The sequence below is a fragment of the Nerophis ophidion genome, linkage group LG11 (genome assembly GCF_033978795.1).
Source record: "Nerophis ophidion isolate RoL-2023_Sa linkage group LG11, RoL_Noph_v1.0, whole genome shotgun sequence".
Taxonomy (NCBI): Eukaryota; Metazoa; Chordata; class Actinopteri; order Syngnathiformes; family Syngnathidae; genus Nerophis; species Nerophis ophidion.
In genome coordinates this window covers 68,148,208-68,164,872 of record NC_084621.1, presented here as the reverse complement: position 1 = coordinate 68,164,872, position 16,665 = coordinate 68,148,208, and the positions used below count along the sequence as shown (strand labels likewise).

General features: G+C 40.4%; 1 protein-coding gene across 3 annotated transcripts in view; it reads left to right on the top strand.

Moving 5' to 3' along the window:
• The window catches only part of cep76 (centrosomal protein 76), a 180,896-nt gene extending 175,267 nt beyond the window's left edge, over positions 1–5,629 (top strand). For 2 of the 3 annotated variants that reach the window (XM_061916566.1, XM_061916565.1), the window contains exons 11-14: positions 633–792; positions 891–1,064; positions 1,250–1,467; positions 5,276–5,629. In XM_061916566.1, coding sequence (XP_061772550.1) covers positions 633–792; positions 891–1,064; positions 1,250–1,467; positions 5,276–5,414 — 691 coding nt within the window. In that variant the 3' untranslated portion in view covers positions 5,415–5,629. Of the gene's footprint in view, positions 1–632; positions 793–890; positions 1,065–1,249; positions 1,468–5,275 lie in introns of those variants that run through there. The other variant, XM_061916567.1, reaches the window with a different exon arrangement.
• Positions 5,630–16,665: the final 11,036 nt, after the last annotated feature.

Here is a 16,665-nt window from a genome sequence, read left to right as displayed (position 1 = left end):
GCCACATTCTGCACGTGTTACAACAGCGTGGCTTCATAGTAAAAGAGTTTGTGTACTGGACTGGCCCGCCTGTAGTCCAGACATATCTCCCATTGAAAATGCGTGGTGTATTATGAAGCGTAAAATACCATAACGGAGACCCCGGACTGTTGAACAATTTAAGCTGTACATCAAGCAAGAATGGGAAATAATTCCACCTGAAATGCTTAAAAAATTGGTCTCTTCAGTTCCAAAACTTTTACTGAGTGTTGTTAAAAGGAAAGGGGATGTAACATAGTGGTAAAAATGCCCCTGTGCCAATTTTTTTGCAATGTGTTGCTGCCATTAAATGATAAGTTAATGACTATTTGCAAAAAAAAAAATAAGTTTCTCAGTTTCAACATGAAATATCTTGTATTTGCAGTCTATTCAATTGAATATAAGTTGAAAAGGATTTGCAAATCATATATTCTCTTTTCATTTACGATTTACAAAACGTGCCAACTTCACTGGTTTTGGGTTTTGTAGATCCCGACATGCGCCTCCAGGCTTGTTTGTGGAGTTGACCAAGCATTGATTCTTTATTTGTGAGTTTTAACCAGTATCTTTCTGTTACTAAATAAACATGTACATCACTCCAAATGCATGGGCAGATACCTTCATCAGACCATAGACCCCGACGCCCCGCCCATGGCCTCCCAGTCGAAACCCTCACACCCCTATCGCACGGTGGGCTGCGTCTTCAACCACCAGAGCTTCCTGGCCAATTGTCAGCCCTCTGACTCTGTGGAGCTGTGTGTCTTTGACCTCCAGGTAGGCCCGTGATTCTAAATGGTTAAAGAAAGGTTGCAGTGCTCCTGAAAAATAATCAAGTTCAGAAAGTTACGCTTGTGTACCAACGCTCTTTTTAGAACCCATCTCGGTGGAAAGCCATGAGCGAGGAGGCTCTCAAGTCTGTTTGTGACTCTGGCGCCACCAGCTCGCTGCCTCCTCTGCCTCCGCTCAGCTCCTCATCTCTCGTTTCTTCTGCCGCCAGCAATCAGCTTGAGCTGGAGATGAGGTACCTGATCTCCGAGTACAGGAAGGTACAACTTGGCGCAGCAGTAAACGATGCAGAACACTTGATATTTGGGTGTCTATAAAAACAATTTTTTAAAAAACTCTTCCAATTCTAGATAAATAAGAGTTTTTGTATAGTAATCCATTGAATTTTACTTCTACATTCGCATTTTTAATCACAGATGAACTGATGCATCCTTTTTACCTCCAGGACTTGAACCTTACGACAGTCTGGGACGACAACCTGTCCTATCTGTTGTCCTCAGCGTTATCAGCCTATGAGATGGAGCGCTGCAACGGGATCTCCTGTGGGAATGAGGAATTTCAGGATGCAGTACGGCGAGCAGTCCCGGACGGGCACACGTTTAAAGGCTTCCCCATCCACTTCCTGCACCGCAATGCCCGAAGAGTCTTCGCCACATGCCTCAAGTAAGCTATACAACATGAATGTGATTTTGTATGGACAATATTTTTAACAAAGTCATTCCATTTATAGAAGGCAGGCCTTTGATTTTGTGTTTAGATTTAGGTTGCTTCTACACCGACTAAGGTTATAAGGGTATATCCGACTTAACCTTATCCTTGTCCACACACACAGAATGCAATCTTTTAAAGGCCTACTGAAATGAGATTTTCTTATTTAAACGGGGATAGCAGGTCCATTCTATGTGTCATACTTCATCATTTTGCGATATTGGCATTTTTTTGCTGAAAGGATTTAGTAAAGAACATCGATTAAAAATTCGCAACTTTTGGTCGCTAATAAAAAAGCCTTGCCTGTACCGGAAGCAGCAGACGATGTGCGCGTGACGTCACGGGTTGTAGGGCTCCTCACATCTTCACATTGTTTATAATCATAGCCACCAGCAGGAAGAGCGATTCGGACCGAGAAAGCGACGATTTCCCCATTAATTTGAGCGAGGATGAAAGATTCGTGGATGAGGAAAGTTAGAGTGAAGCACTAGAAAAAAAAAGAAAAGGCGACTGCAGTGGGAGCGATTCAGATGTTATTAGACACATTTACTAGGATAATTCTGAAAAATCCCTTGTCTGCTTATTGTGTTAATAGTGTTTTAGTGAGATTATAAAGTCATACCTGAAAGTCGGAGGGCTGCGGTGATCTGAGAGAAGCCAATGGAGGAGCCAAGATCACAGCTGCCTTTTTGACAGCTGCTGCAGGAGGACGCTAACTCCGCACAAGTCTCGACTTAATATCACAATTTTCTCATCCAAAACTTGCTGGTTGACTGACATGTGGTAGAGAACCATGTTCGCTAAAGCTTCACAACAAACAAAGAAACACCGGCTGTGTTTCGGTTGCTAAAGGCAGCTGCAATCCACCGCTTTCCACCAACAGCATTCTTCTTTGACGTCTCCATTATTAATTGAACACATTGCAAAAGATTCAGCAACACAGATGTCCAAAATACTGTGTAATTATGCGATGAAAATAAATGACTTTTAGCCGTAAATGGTGCTGGGCTAAAAATGTCCGCTCAACCAATAACGTCACAAACACGCGTCATCATTCCGCAACGTTTTCAACCTGAAACTCCGCGGGAAATTTAAAATTGTAATTTAGTAAACTAAAGCGGCCGTATTGGCATGTGTTGCAATGTTAATATTTCATCATTGATATATAAACTATCAGACTGCGTGGTCGCTAGTAGTGGCTTTCAGTAGGCCTTTAAGACCCCATCCCCTCTCCGTCCACCGGCGTAACGCGACATAGTATTCATGCGCGGAAAATGCCCTATTGTAGTGAATAACACCCGAGCCAATAATCAATTAATTAATCAAATCTATAATGGACACCTGAAAGTAAAAAATGTGATTAAAAACATTTTACAACAATCAATCTAGGGATGTAGATTCTGGTCAGGACGCTCCTCACTCTTTTGCCTTCACCTTCATTGTCCATTCCTTTTTGGTGACTTTGTATACTCTGGACTTAGATGTTGAGTAATCGATCGACAAGTCAATCAGTCGACAGTCCAAATGCATTCGCTGTTTTCTGTAGTCTTCCCTTGTTAGCAGGTAATACAAAGCACACGTATAATCATTCAGTGATAAAATGATCACAAAAATACACATAAGCATGTCCAACAAAACTTAGAAAGCTGTTCTGGCCTTTTTGTTTGTACCGCAGTACAAACCCTCCTTAGAAGATATTAAAAGCTAAGTATTGAGAAAATGTTTTTTTTTTGCTTGATGATGGTAATACTAAAACAATATCCATCCATCCATCCATCCATCATCTTCCGCTTATCCGAGGTCGGGTCGCGGGGGTAACAGCCTAAGCAGGGAAACCCAGACTTCCCTCTCCCCAGCCACTTCGTCTAGCTCTTCCCGGGGGATCCCGAGGCGTTCCCAGGCCAGCCGGGAGACATAGTCTTCCCAACGTGTCCTGGGTCTTCCCCATGGCCTCCTACCAGCTGGACGTGCCCTAAACACCTCCCTAGGGAGGCGTTCAGATGCCCGAACCACCTCATCTGGTTCCTCTCGATGTGGAGGAGCAGCGGCTTTACTTTGAGTTCCTGCCGGATGGCAGAGCTTCTCACCCTATCTCTAAGGGAGAGACCCAAACTCATTTGGGCCGCTTGTACCCGTGATCTTATCCTTTCGGTCATGACTCAAAGCTCATGACCATAGGTGAGGATGGGAACGTAGATCGACCGGTAAATTGAGAGCTTTGCCTTCCGGCTCAGCTCCTTCTTCACCACAACAGATCGGTACAACGTCCGCATTACTGAAGACGCCGCACCGATCCGCCTGTCGATCTCACGATCCACTCTTCCCCCACTCGTGAACAAGACTCCTAGGTACTTGAACTCCTCCACTTGGGGCAGGGTCTCCTCCCCAACCCGGAGATGGCACTCCACCCTTTTCCGGGCGAGAACCATGGAATTATATGTCACAAACATGTAATTATGACATATATTAACCTTTTTTTTTTTTTGAAAAGTGTTCTCTTAAACGGGCCTGTTTATTTACTTCAAATGAACTGAAGCAGAGGAAAAGTAACATGCTCAACATTCAATACTTATTGCTCAGAAAAGTGTTGTTAATGTTTTTAAATGTGTTAACTGAAGCACTTTTAATAGATGTGATGTTTAATTTTACTAAATGAAACAAACTGCATCGTTCAAGTCAGTTAAAACAATAAATTACTTTAAACCAGTGGTTCTCAAACGGGGTACTTGAAGGTATGCCAAGGGGTACATGAGATTTTTCAAAATTATTCTAAAAATAGCAACAATTCAAAAATCCTTAATGAATATATTTATTGAATAATACTTCAACAAAATATGAATGTAAGTTCATAAACTGTGATAAGAAAAGCAACAATGCAATATTCAGTGTTGACAGCTAGATTTTTTGTGGACATGTTCCATAAATATTGATGTCAGAGATTTCTTTTTTTGTGAAGAAATGTTTAGAATTAAGTTGATGAATCCAGATGGATCTCTATTACAATCCCAACTTTAAGTTGATGATTACTTCTATGTGTAGAAATCTTTATTTGTAATTGAATCACTTGTTTATTTTTCAACAAGATTTTAGTTATTTGTATATTGTTTTTTCCAAATAGTTCAGAAAAAAACAGTACAAATGAGCAATATTTTGCACTGTTATACAATTTAATAAATCAGAAAATGATGACATAGTGCTGTATTTTACTCCTTTATCTCTTTTTTTCAACCAAAAATGCTTTGCTCTGATTAGGGGGTACTTGAATTAAAAAAATGTTCACAGGGGGTACATCACTGAAAAAAGGTTGAGAACCACTGCTTTAAACCACTGTAAGTTGAGGGCTTTTCTCAGCCTTTTAAGTAACTTAATAAAAAAATTAATTAGATTAATTCAAAATCCTAATTAATCACTCATTCGTTTAATTGCTTGACAGCACTGCCCTTAATAAATGATCAAATGAAAAATACCTGATAGAAAAATATGAAATTTATGTTTGATCCCTTAATATATTACCTTAAATGAAAAATGCAAAAGATGTATATTCTCTTATCAAAAGGCATTAATTACCAATGTGTTATTGCAGTGTGCTGTGATGAAGTATTACACTGCATTGTATGGGAAAAGGAGTTAGTAACATTTCGGTCACCTAATTGTGACCAAAATAAGTTTATTTTCTCTATCCTGGTGAGTGTAATGTAAATGAGCTATTGTATTCAACGCAGTTATTCACATTTGCTTCTGTGTCTCGTGTCATTTTGTGCAGGTCCCCGTTCTGTGAGGAGATAGTGTGTTGCCGTGGTGACCATGTGAGGCTGGCTGTCCGTGTCCGAGTCTTTATTTACCCAGAGAATGTTTGTGCGGTCTGGTTCATGTTTGCTTGTAAGTATCGCTCTGTTCTCTGACCACCCCTCAGCCTGTTCAGTGCACTTTTTTAAAAGAGGATTATTTTTTACACTATTGTGAAAGAAATAGTCATCGGGGACAGTTGATTTGAATGCTTTCATTGGTAATCCAGACAGGGTGTTTTTAAAAGTTGTTTACATTGGAGTCCAATAAACTTGTTAGTACACAAGACTGTATTTATATCAATTTGTAAATAAAGTGTTTTACTTTTTAAGTGTTAGTAGATCTTTTTTGTGACTGTGAAGTTTGCATGTTCTCTCCGTGCTGATATGGGTTTTCTTGTAGTATTCCTCCTACAGACCAAAGCATACCTGTTGGTTTCATTGTAGACTCTAAACCAGGGGTGCCCATTACGTCGATCACGAGCTATCAGTCGACCGCGGGGGGTGTGTCAGTCCATCTCCAGCCAGGCTTTTAGAAAAAATAGACCTAAAAATTAGTGATCATCAATCTTCACCAAGACGTCACTTAAATGACATTCACGGTACCGGAGGGTCTTGTGAGATGACGCTGGCTGCTGCAAGATCATTATTATGAAAATATGACCGAGAGGAAGGCGAGAAACACTTTTTATTTCAACAGACTCTCGCGCCGTACCTTCCGTCAAAACTCTAAAGGCCGACTGCACATTTCCTATCTTCACAATAAAAGCCCTGCTTCATGCTGCCTGCGCTAACTAAATACAGAGTCTCGGAAAACTGGCGTGCACAAGCGATCCCTCAGAAAGCTGGCGTGCACAAGTGATGTGCACGCCAGCTTTCCGAGACTCTTATTTTGTTAGCGCAGGCAGCATGAAGCAGGGCTTTTATTGTGAAGATAGGAAATGTGCAGTCGGCCTTTAGAGTTTTGACGGAAGGGAAAGTCTGTTGAAATAAAAAGTGTTTCTCGCCTTCCTCTCTGTCATTTTTTCATAATAATGAACTGGCAGCAGCCAGCGTCATCTCACAAGACCCTCGGGTGCCGTGAATGTCAATCAAGCAAGCTACGGAATTTGCCGCCAATGTTTTTCTTGTAAAGTGTATGGAAGCTGGATGAATTAGATGCCAAAAACCAACCACTTTCATGTGGTATTGTACAGAAAGGACAACTTTTTTTCTCCTCCATTTGAAAATGTGGGCGTTATCATCATTACTGTCTGATTCCAATCAATGCAAGTCATCAGAATCAGGTAATACACCAACTTATATTCTTGTCTTTGTGAAAGAAAGACATCTATATGTGTTACACATGCTTGTATTATCATTAAACACATTTAACTTGTTTACAAAAATGTCTCTTTCATAAATAAATAAATATAAATGATATATATAAATGAGGTAGATCCCCTCGAGTTGGTCAATTGAAAAGTAGCTCGCCTGCAGAAAAAGTGTGGGCACCCCTGCTCTAAACAGTCTTAACGAGGACAAGCTATATAGGAAATGGATGGATTTATTTACTAGTTTTCTATCTTTAAAGTTAGAAGTGGACAGTGGAAATGCTGCAGCGTGTGTATCAAGTTTTATGGGAATTAAATATGACAAATTAACACGTAGTCTGTATTATTATAAAATGATGTATGGAAAAAAATGCCTGATGATTAACAGTCACTGGATTATTGATAAAAATGACCATAAATCACAAGATGGAACCCATCTATCGACTATAAATGATTCAGTTGTTTGTATGCTTTATCACAAATTAGGGAACAGTAAAAACTGATCTAAAGCTGTGTAACATTTTTGGTGTATATTTTTGTAATACATAGTTTAAGCACTAGATGGCGATGTAGCCTCAATTGTGTGCTCATTACTTTTACTTGGGCTTGTCACTGTCACCTGACCACTTCCTTAATCAATTCAGAGGATGTGTGAATACATGTCCTAAAGTCAATTTTCCATAGGACACAGCCCTTGTTAACATATTTTCTTGAGTCTGGATAGTACAAAATATATATTGTTATCATTTAAAAGACACACCTTTATGGTTAGGTGATTTATTGCGAGGTTGATCTTTATTATTATTATCCATCCATCTATTTTCTACCGCTTATTCCCTTTTGAGGTCACGGGGGGCGCTGGCGCCTATCTCAGCTATAATCGGGCGGAAGGCGGGGTACACCCTGGACAAGTCGCCACCTCATCGCAGGGCCCAACACAGAAAGACAGACAACATTCACACTCACACACTATTATTATTATTATTATTATCATTATTATTGTTATACTTTATTGATGTATCTATAGGACTAATACACTAAAAAACTACAAGGGGGTACTAGGATGACAGGGGATGCAAAACAATAAAAATACTGAAATAAACTGCAATAAAAAACAGTACAATACATTTTCATAACATGTTCAATACTGCATAGATTCTCTTGTTATATTATTTTTATTGTTATCCTTGATTTTTAGTCTTATTGTAATATTTTCCATTTTATTTCCATTTACACCCCCATTATTTACTTTTTAAATTCGATCCCAATTCTGTACACTGCTGCTGAGATTAAAATGTTCCTGAGGGAAGTCTCCTGAAGGAATGAATAAAATACTATCTATATACTGTATCAATCTGTACTTTTTTTTTAGGCCCATTGGTAAAAAACAAAAACAAATAGAATACTAAAAACGTTGATGGATTAATGTAAATGAAATTGTACGTGTGTTTTTAAAAACAATCTCAATTTAGTTTTCATTTGATTGGAAAAACTAGATGAAATTTAATCCAAACCTATAATTCACATAACATAAAGGACTCATTAAACGACACGACTAAATGCGTCCCTAACGCTATGTCTGATTTGAAAGTGCCAACAGAAATGAGATTTCACCTCCCAAATGTCAAATTGGCCATAAGTAGATTCATTAAAAATTAATCACAGGAAGTTACAAATGAGCCTTAATTGGTCTATTATAGTAAAAGCACCATTGTTTCTGGTCGGATTAATTTTAGTGTTACTCCAAACAATGGGCTAACATCAAAACGGTGGCTCCATTCTAATGAATGTAACAGTAATAATATAAACAAAATGAACATCTTTGCACTCTTTTGTCTTCATGTGCAGTGTACTTTGGAAATAGAAGAATACCAGTTGTGTTGTGCAGAGTGGCTAACATCATCTTCAAACTAGGTAAAGTTTGTCATGGAAATGTTATGTTTTATGCTTCGCTTATTCACTAGGAGCACATGTGCCCATAAATGAAAACAAATTAGGAGCAATAAATAACACCATTTTACTATGAACACTTGAACAACATACATACACACACTGTGCCTGCTGCAACCCTCAAACACAGACTACCTCCATGTCACATAACATGACAGATATGTTATTTATACTCACAATGACCAGTGATACTGATAGACTGTCGATGCAGTGAGTCCCCAGGAGGCACAGGTGGTGATGCCCAGAGGACGCCAACTCTCAGAAGTACAGTAACTGCAAACTGTTAGTTGCATCTCTTGAGTTGCTTTTGTGTATGTTCACGTACATGTGTGTAAAGGAAACAAATTTAATATAATTTACTAAAATTACTAATTGTGAAAAATACAGACACTTTAAGAAAAATACTATGGTAACATAAGCTAGCATGTGTTTTTTTTTATATATATTTTTGTTTAAAATATAAATCAATCAATCAATGTTTACTTATATAGGCCTAAATCACTAGTGTCTCAAAGGGCTGCACAAACCACCACGACATCCTCGGTAGGCCCACATAAGGGCAAGGAAAACTCACACCCAGTGGGACGTCGGTGACGATGACTATGAGAACCTTGGAGAGGAGGAAAGCAATGGATGTCGAGCGGGTCTAACATGATACTGTGAAAGTTCAATCCACAATGGATACAACACAGTCGCGAGAGTCCAGTCCAAAGCGGATCCAACACAGCAGCGAGACTCCCGTTCACAGCGGAGCCATCAGGAAACCATCCCAAGCGGAGGCGGATCAGCAGCGCAGAGATGTCCCCAGCCGATACACAGGCAAGCAGTACATGGCCACCGGATCGGACCGGACCCCCTCCACAAGGGAGAGTGGGACATAGAAGAAAAAGAAAAGAAACGGCAGATCAACTGGTCTAAAACGGGAGTCTATTTAAAGGCTTGAGTATACAAATGAGTTTTAAGGTGAGACTTAAATGCTTCTAATGAGGTGGCATCTCGAACTGTTACCGGGAGGGCATTCCAGAGTACTGGAGCCCGAACGGAAAACGCTCGATAGCCCGCAGACTTTTTTTGAGCTCTAGGAATCACTAATAAGCCGGAGTCTTTTGAACGCAGATTTCTTGCCGGGACATATGGTACAATACAATCGGCAAGATAGGATGGAGCTAGACCGTGTAGTATTTTAAACGTAAGTAGTAAAACCTTAAAGTCACATCTTAAGTGCACAGGAAGCCAGTGCAGGTGAGCCAGTACAGGTGTAATGTGATCAAACTTTCTTGTTCTTGTCAAAAGTCTAGCAGCCGCATTTTGTACCAACTGTAATCTTTTAATGCTAGACATGGGGAGACCCGAAAATAATACGTTACAGTAATCGAGACGAGACGTAACAAACGCATGGATAATGATCTCAGCGTCGCTGGTGGACAAAATGGAGCGAATTTTAGCGATATTACGGAGATGAAAGAAGGCCGTTTTAGTAACGCTTTTAATGTGTGCCTCAAAGGAGAGAGTTGGGTCGAAGATAATACCCAGATTCTTTACCGTGTCGCCTTGTTTAATTGTTTGGTTGTCAAATGTTAGAGTTGTATTATTAAATAGAGGTCGGTGTCTAGCAGGACCGATAATCAGCATTTCCGTTTTTTTTGGCGTTGAGCTGCAAAAAGTTAGCGGACATCCATTGTTTAATTTCATTAAGACACGCCTCCAGCTGACTACAATCCGGCGTGTTGGTCAGCTTTAGGGGCATGTAGAGTTGGGTGTCATCAGCATAACAGTGAAAGCTAACACCGTATTTGCGTATGATGTCACCTAGCGGCAGCATGTAGATGCTGAAGGGTGCAGGGCCAAGGACCGAACCCTGGGGAACTCCACACGTTACCTTAACGTAGTCCGAGGTCACATTGTTATGGGAGACACACTGCATCCTATCAGTAAGATAAGAGTTAAACCAAGACAGGGCTAAGTCTGACAAATATGTAACAGAGCAAGTTGCAAACAGCCCCTTTGTAATTATTTTTCAAATTAAAAGCCTTCACTTTTCCCCCCACGCTTAGTATCCTACAGCTTATAAAATGGTGCAGCTAATTTATGTATTTTTTTCGCTCACGGTCATGATGTTTTGTATTAAAAAAAAAAAAAAGTTTTCCTAGAACACCTGCAGGGACACTGAAAATGTGTGTTATTGGTTTGTGCTGCTGCACTTTCTTTTGGACAAGTTTGCTCACTGCAGGTGGAAAATATACTTCCGTTTTAAGTTAACGTCCCAATGATAGTCTCACACGCACCAGGTGTGGTGAAATTATCCTCTGCATTTGATCCGTCCCCATGTCCACCCCCTGGGAGGTGAGGGGAGCAGTGAGCAGCAGCGGTGGCCACGCTTTGGAATCAATTTGGTGATTTAACCCCCAATTCCAACCCTTGATGCTGAATGCCAAGCAGGGAGGTAATGGGTCCCATTGTTATAGTCTTTGGTATGACTCGGCCGGGGTTTGAACTCACAACCTACCGATCTCAGGGCGGACACTCTAACCATGAGGCCACTGAGTATGATGATAGTTCAACTGAGTAGTTACACACATAGTAATTCATTGAGGTGTGCGCTCAGTAGTGCCCCAGCGCCATTTCAGATGGCATATAAAGCCCTTTAGGTGGTGATTGTCAACAGGTGAGTGTCCTAATCCCAAAACGGAGGCAGGTGTGTCAATCCGCGCTCCACAGTGGCCGCACTTGGCAATCATTTTGCTGATTTAACACCCAATTCCAACCCTTGAGTGCCAAGCAGGGAGGCAATGGGTCCCATTTTTATAGTCTTTGGTAGAACTCACAACCTTCCTTGGGGGCGGCATAGCTCGGTTGGTAGAGTGGCTGTGCCAGCAACTTGAGGGTTGCAGGTTCGATTCCCGCCTGTGCCTTCCTAGTTACTGCCGTTGTGTCCTTGGGCAAGACACTTTACCCACCTGCTCCCAGTGCCACCCACACTGGTTTAAATGTAACTTCGATATTGGGTGTCACTATGTAAAGCGCTTTGAGTCACTTGAGAAAAAGCGCTATATAAATATAATTCACTTCACTTCACAATTCACTTCCAGTTTCAGGGCGGACTCTCTAACTCAGGGGTGCCCACACTTTTTCTGCAGGCGAGCTACTTTTCAATTGACCAACTCGAGGGGATCTACCTCATTTATATATATCATTTATATTTATTTATTTATGAAAGAGACATTTTTGTAAACAAGTTAAATGTGTTTAATGATAATACAAGCATGTGTAACACATATAGATGTCTTTCTTTCACAAAGACAAGAATATAAGTTGGTGTATTACCTGATTCTGATGACTTGCATTGATTGGAATCAGACAGTAATGATGATAACGCCCACATTTTCAAATGGAGGAGAAAAAAAGTTGTCCTTTCTGTACAATACCACATGAAAGTGGTTGGTTTTTGGCATCTAATTCATCCAGCTTCCATACACTTTACAAGAAAAACATTGGCGGCAAATTCCGTAGCTTGCTTGATTGACATTCACGGCACCCGAGGGTCTTGTGAGATGACGCTGGCTGCTGCCAGTTCATTATTATGAAAAAATGACAGAGAGGAAGGCGAGAAACACTTTTTATTTCAACAGACTTTCGCGCCGTCCCTTCCGTCAAAACTCTAAAGGCCGACTGCACATTTCCTATCTTCACAATAAAAGCCCTGCTTCATGCTGCCTGCGCTAACAAAATAAGAGTCTCAGAAAGCTGGCGTGCACAAGTGATGTGCACGCCAGCTTTCTGAGGGATCGCTTGTGCACGCCAGTTTTCCGAGACTCTGTATTTAGTTAGCGCAGGCAGCATGAAGCAGGGCTTTTATTGTGAAGATAGGAAATGTGCAGTCGGCCTTTAGAGTTTTGACGGAAGGTACGGCGCGAGAGTCTGTTGAAATAAAAAGTGTTTCTCGACTTCCTCTCGGTCATATTTTCATAACAATGATCTTGCAGCAGCCAGCGTCATCTCACAAGACCCTCCGGTACCGTGAATGTCATTTAAGTGACGTCTTGGTGAAGATTGATGATCACTCATTTTTAGGTCTATTTTTTTTAAAAGCCTGGCTGGAGATCGACTGACACACCCCCCGCGGTCGACTGGTAGCTCGCCATCGACGTAATGGGCACCCCTGTTCTAACTGGAAGTTATTCATCACTCCAAGCAACGTTGGTAAGTTTTACAATATAACTAAAACAATTCATACTTGCTAAACGTCCCATGTGTGATATCTGTACTTGTGTTTACATGCATATTTGTACATGTACTGGTAATGTAATCAAGTTAGCGTTGTTAACATTAGCAAATGGTATTATTTTTGTATTGTTTCAGTATCATAAATTTACCAAAATGTCACCATAGAGTTATCGAGTTTGTTTACCGATTGGCGAGCGAGCTTCCATAGCTATTGGGTCCCTGACGATGTCTTCTGTTTTGTTTGATCAGACGTTTTACTGCTGTGTTACAGGCACCACTTGGAAAAAATTAAGGTATGTAAATAAACATTTTCAACATCTTTCGTACCTGCATATACCTGCAGCTTGGATTGTAGCAGCTAAACAAGCATGTGACGAGAACGGTGATAAAGTCTGTGTACATGTGATCACGTCTGCGCTGAGGGTTGATGTAGCACCTGTATGGTTTCCCCAAATCTTTCTCTCATTTGAGCTTTGTATGGATGTATTCTAATAGCAAAATGCGTATAACAAAGAATTGAAATCCGTATTCGCACGTGTGCCATCTTTTTATTTGTATATTTTTGGGCGTGTGTGCGAGTGAAATGCTTGCACTGTACAGCCTTAATATGCCGGTTTAGAAGTGGATTTTAAAAAAATTGATTTTTCTGTGCTTGTTGACGTTTGTTGAGTAACGTTGATGTATAGTATGATGGTGTAGTAATGATTAGCATATAACAAACACTACACTATATAGCAGGGGTGTCAAATTAGTTTTTATTGAAGGCCACATCACAGTCCTCAGAGGGCTGCTTGTAACAGCCTTTGCATTTGATTTTTTTTAATGTACCCTGTCAAAACAAAACTATATCTTACGGGAAAAAACTGGCAACTCTATCACCAAAATTTTACTGTAAAAATACTTTAGTGTTTTTTGTTGTTTTACAACAATTTTAAGGTACATTGAAAAACAGTACCACTGTAATTTTATGGGACGAAATGGCGTAGTCGCCAGAATTTTACTGTAAAATGTATGCTGTTTTTTAACATTACTTTAAATTGAAAAAAACGTACCTCTGTGTTTCTATTAGCTGACATAGGCTCCAGCGCCCCCAGCAACCCCAAAATGAATAAGTGGTAGAAAATGGATGGATGTGTTTTTACTAGGGCTTGGCAACGATTAAAATTTTTAATCGAAGTTAATCGCACTATTTCTCCGATTAATCGCGATTAACTGCATTGTATACGCAAAGCCCAATAATGAATTCAAAAGTAGTGTGTAGTGCACCTTTATTGGAATATTCTCCCACATGAACAAAAGCGCCAAAACATTTGTTGTGCAAACACAATTTAAATCAGTCCTTGTTAAACAGTAGCAGTTAAATAGCATATTTGATGAAAATCAACTCCAAAAATGTAAATACAAACATTTAAGCTTATTGCCACTGCCAGGGTATTTAAGTTATCCTGTTTGTTATGGAAAATAAATATAATCTACATACAAATCTCTGAGCCACAATCATAACATCTGAACAGGCAATTTCTGAGGTAACAGCACAAACATTTTTTTTATCAGGGATCTTATGTTTAAAAATCCTATATTATAGGTAGTGGGCTGTTTTAGGGAATTTTTGATTAAATTATCCGTAGTAGCAATATTAATAATGTTGTGTTTATTCTGCGTAGTGCACTTAAAATAATTATGACCATATCTAGGAATTGATATGATGGGAATTTTCCGATTGTTTGCTTGGTGCTTTGATAAACTGAAGGCATCATATACATGGTACTATATTGTGATGTTATGAGCCAGGGAAAAAAAGAACTACCCTACCCAGCATGCAACAGGAGTGAGGAGCATGTATAGGTTGTGTCGCCATGACGGCATCTTGTATGTTGTGATATGCACGCTCTGAAAGTAAACGTTAAGAAGTCAGCCAACACTCCTGGTCTGCATTATTCATAAATAGACAGACAACACATATACTCCGCTGCTTCACAGGCCGCTGGATGTAGCCGGCAAAGTATTCCCATGCTAGCTAGCCGCTCTAGCAAGCACGCCTCATTCAGTCCAAAACGGCCCGATCTATCCACATCCAGAATTGTCTGGCGGTCGTAAGTGATCCCGGAGTGACCACGCTGTAAGCCAGCCATGACATTTGCAGAATTGTCCGGTATTTTTGCCAAATGTTCCATCTTTACCAAGAGCCCCTCCACGCTGAAGCCCATCCGGGCGACGCCATCTTTTTAAGAAAAGGCGTTAACAAAATAAAAGCATGTAAACAACATACGCAAATGTGCGATAAAATAATTGTCAGCGTTAATAGATTGATGAGTTAACGCGTAATTAACGCATTAATTTGCCCACCCCTAGTTTTTACAGGACACAATGACAGATTAGTCGCCAGAATTGTACTGTAAAATGTCTGCTGTTTTTTTTTTAACATATTACTCTAAATAGAAAAACAGTACCACTGGGATTTTTTTTTTTACCCTGGCAACTAAGCTGCCAGTTTTTTACCATTAAAAAAATGTGGTATTGTTTTTTTTTCCTATTCGCAGTAATATATCGTAAAAGCGGCTTCACGGTGGCAGAGGGGTTAGTGCGTCTGCCTCACAATACGAAGGTCCTGCAGTTCTGGGTTCAAATCCAGGCCCGGGATCTTTCTGTGTGGAGTTTGCATGTTCTCCCCGTGACTGCGTGGGTTCCCTCCGGGTACTCCGGCTTCCTCCCACTTCCAAAGACATGCACCTGGGGATAGGTTGATTGGCAACACTAAATGGGCCCTAGTGTGTGAATGTTGTCTGTCTATCTGTGTTGGCCCTGCGATGAGGTGGCGACTTGTCCAGGGTGTACCCCGCCTTCCGCCCGATTGTAGCTGAGATAGGCGCCAGCGCCCCACGTGACCCCAAAAGGGAATAAGCGGTAGAAAATGGATGGATAGATATCGTAAAAGCAACAACGGTAGATTTCACAGTTAAACAATGGCCGCTCAGTCGCTCGGGCCCAGCGAAGCCTGCGGCGTTTCTGGGTGTTGTTGATAAATGGCTTTCGCTTTGCATAGCAGAGTTTTACCGTAAAAAAAAACAGTGGATATATATTTTTTAAATCTATGGTAATATTCTGTAAAAACACTGGAAAATGTATTTTTACAGTGTACAATTTTGATAGATAACTTGCTTTGAAATCATAGATCAAACAGATATTTAAATATTTATTTTTATTTTGACAAAAAAGTATGATCACTTGATAATACAACATTTGCTGCAATATAGGATAACATTACATTTTAAAAAGGCATGCAATTTCATGCTGTACATATACATTTTTCTGTCAACTAGTAAGAGAATATAAGGTACTTTAGTGACACATTGGGTCCAGTAAAAAATGTGGCCCTCAGGCCTTGAGTTTGACACGTGTGCTGTATAAGCTCAAGAGGTTCAGGGCAATATTGTTGATGCGACAATCCAAGCTTTAATAAGCATGAATTAAAAATGTCAATTTTTTAATTAGCAATTCCGTCTTTCCCCAAACAATAATGAGTTTGCAGGCCGGAAGAGAGAAACGGCAAGGTACTGAATAATTTGCCTTCTCCTGAATTAGTCACAACACACACACACACACACACACACACACACACACACACACACACACACACACACACACACACACACACACACACACACACACACACACACACACACACACCTTAGCTCCACAGGAAGGATACATCTCAGGAAGTGTTTGATGCGGGGGACTCGGGTATGTTTTCAGCTTGTATAAATCAGCAGAGCTGAGGTGTAATCGACTAATAGGGCCTGTGGGATCAAATGTGAAGCAGAGAGTTTGGTTGGTATCAAACCCATCACTCACACCTTGAATCCCAAACCCAACGGTGCTGC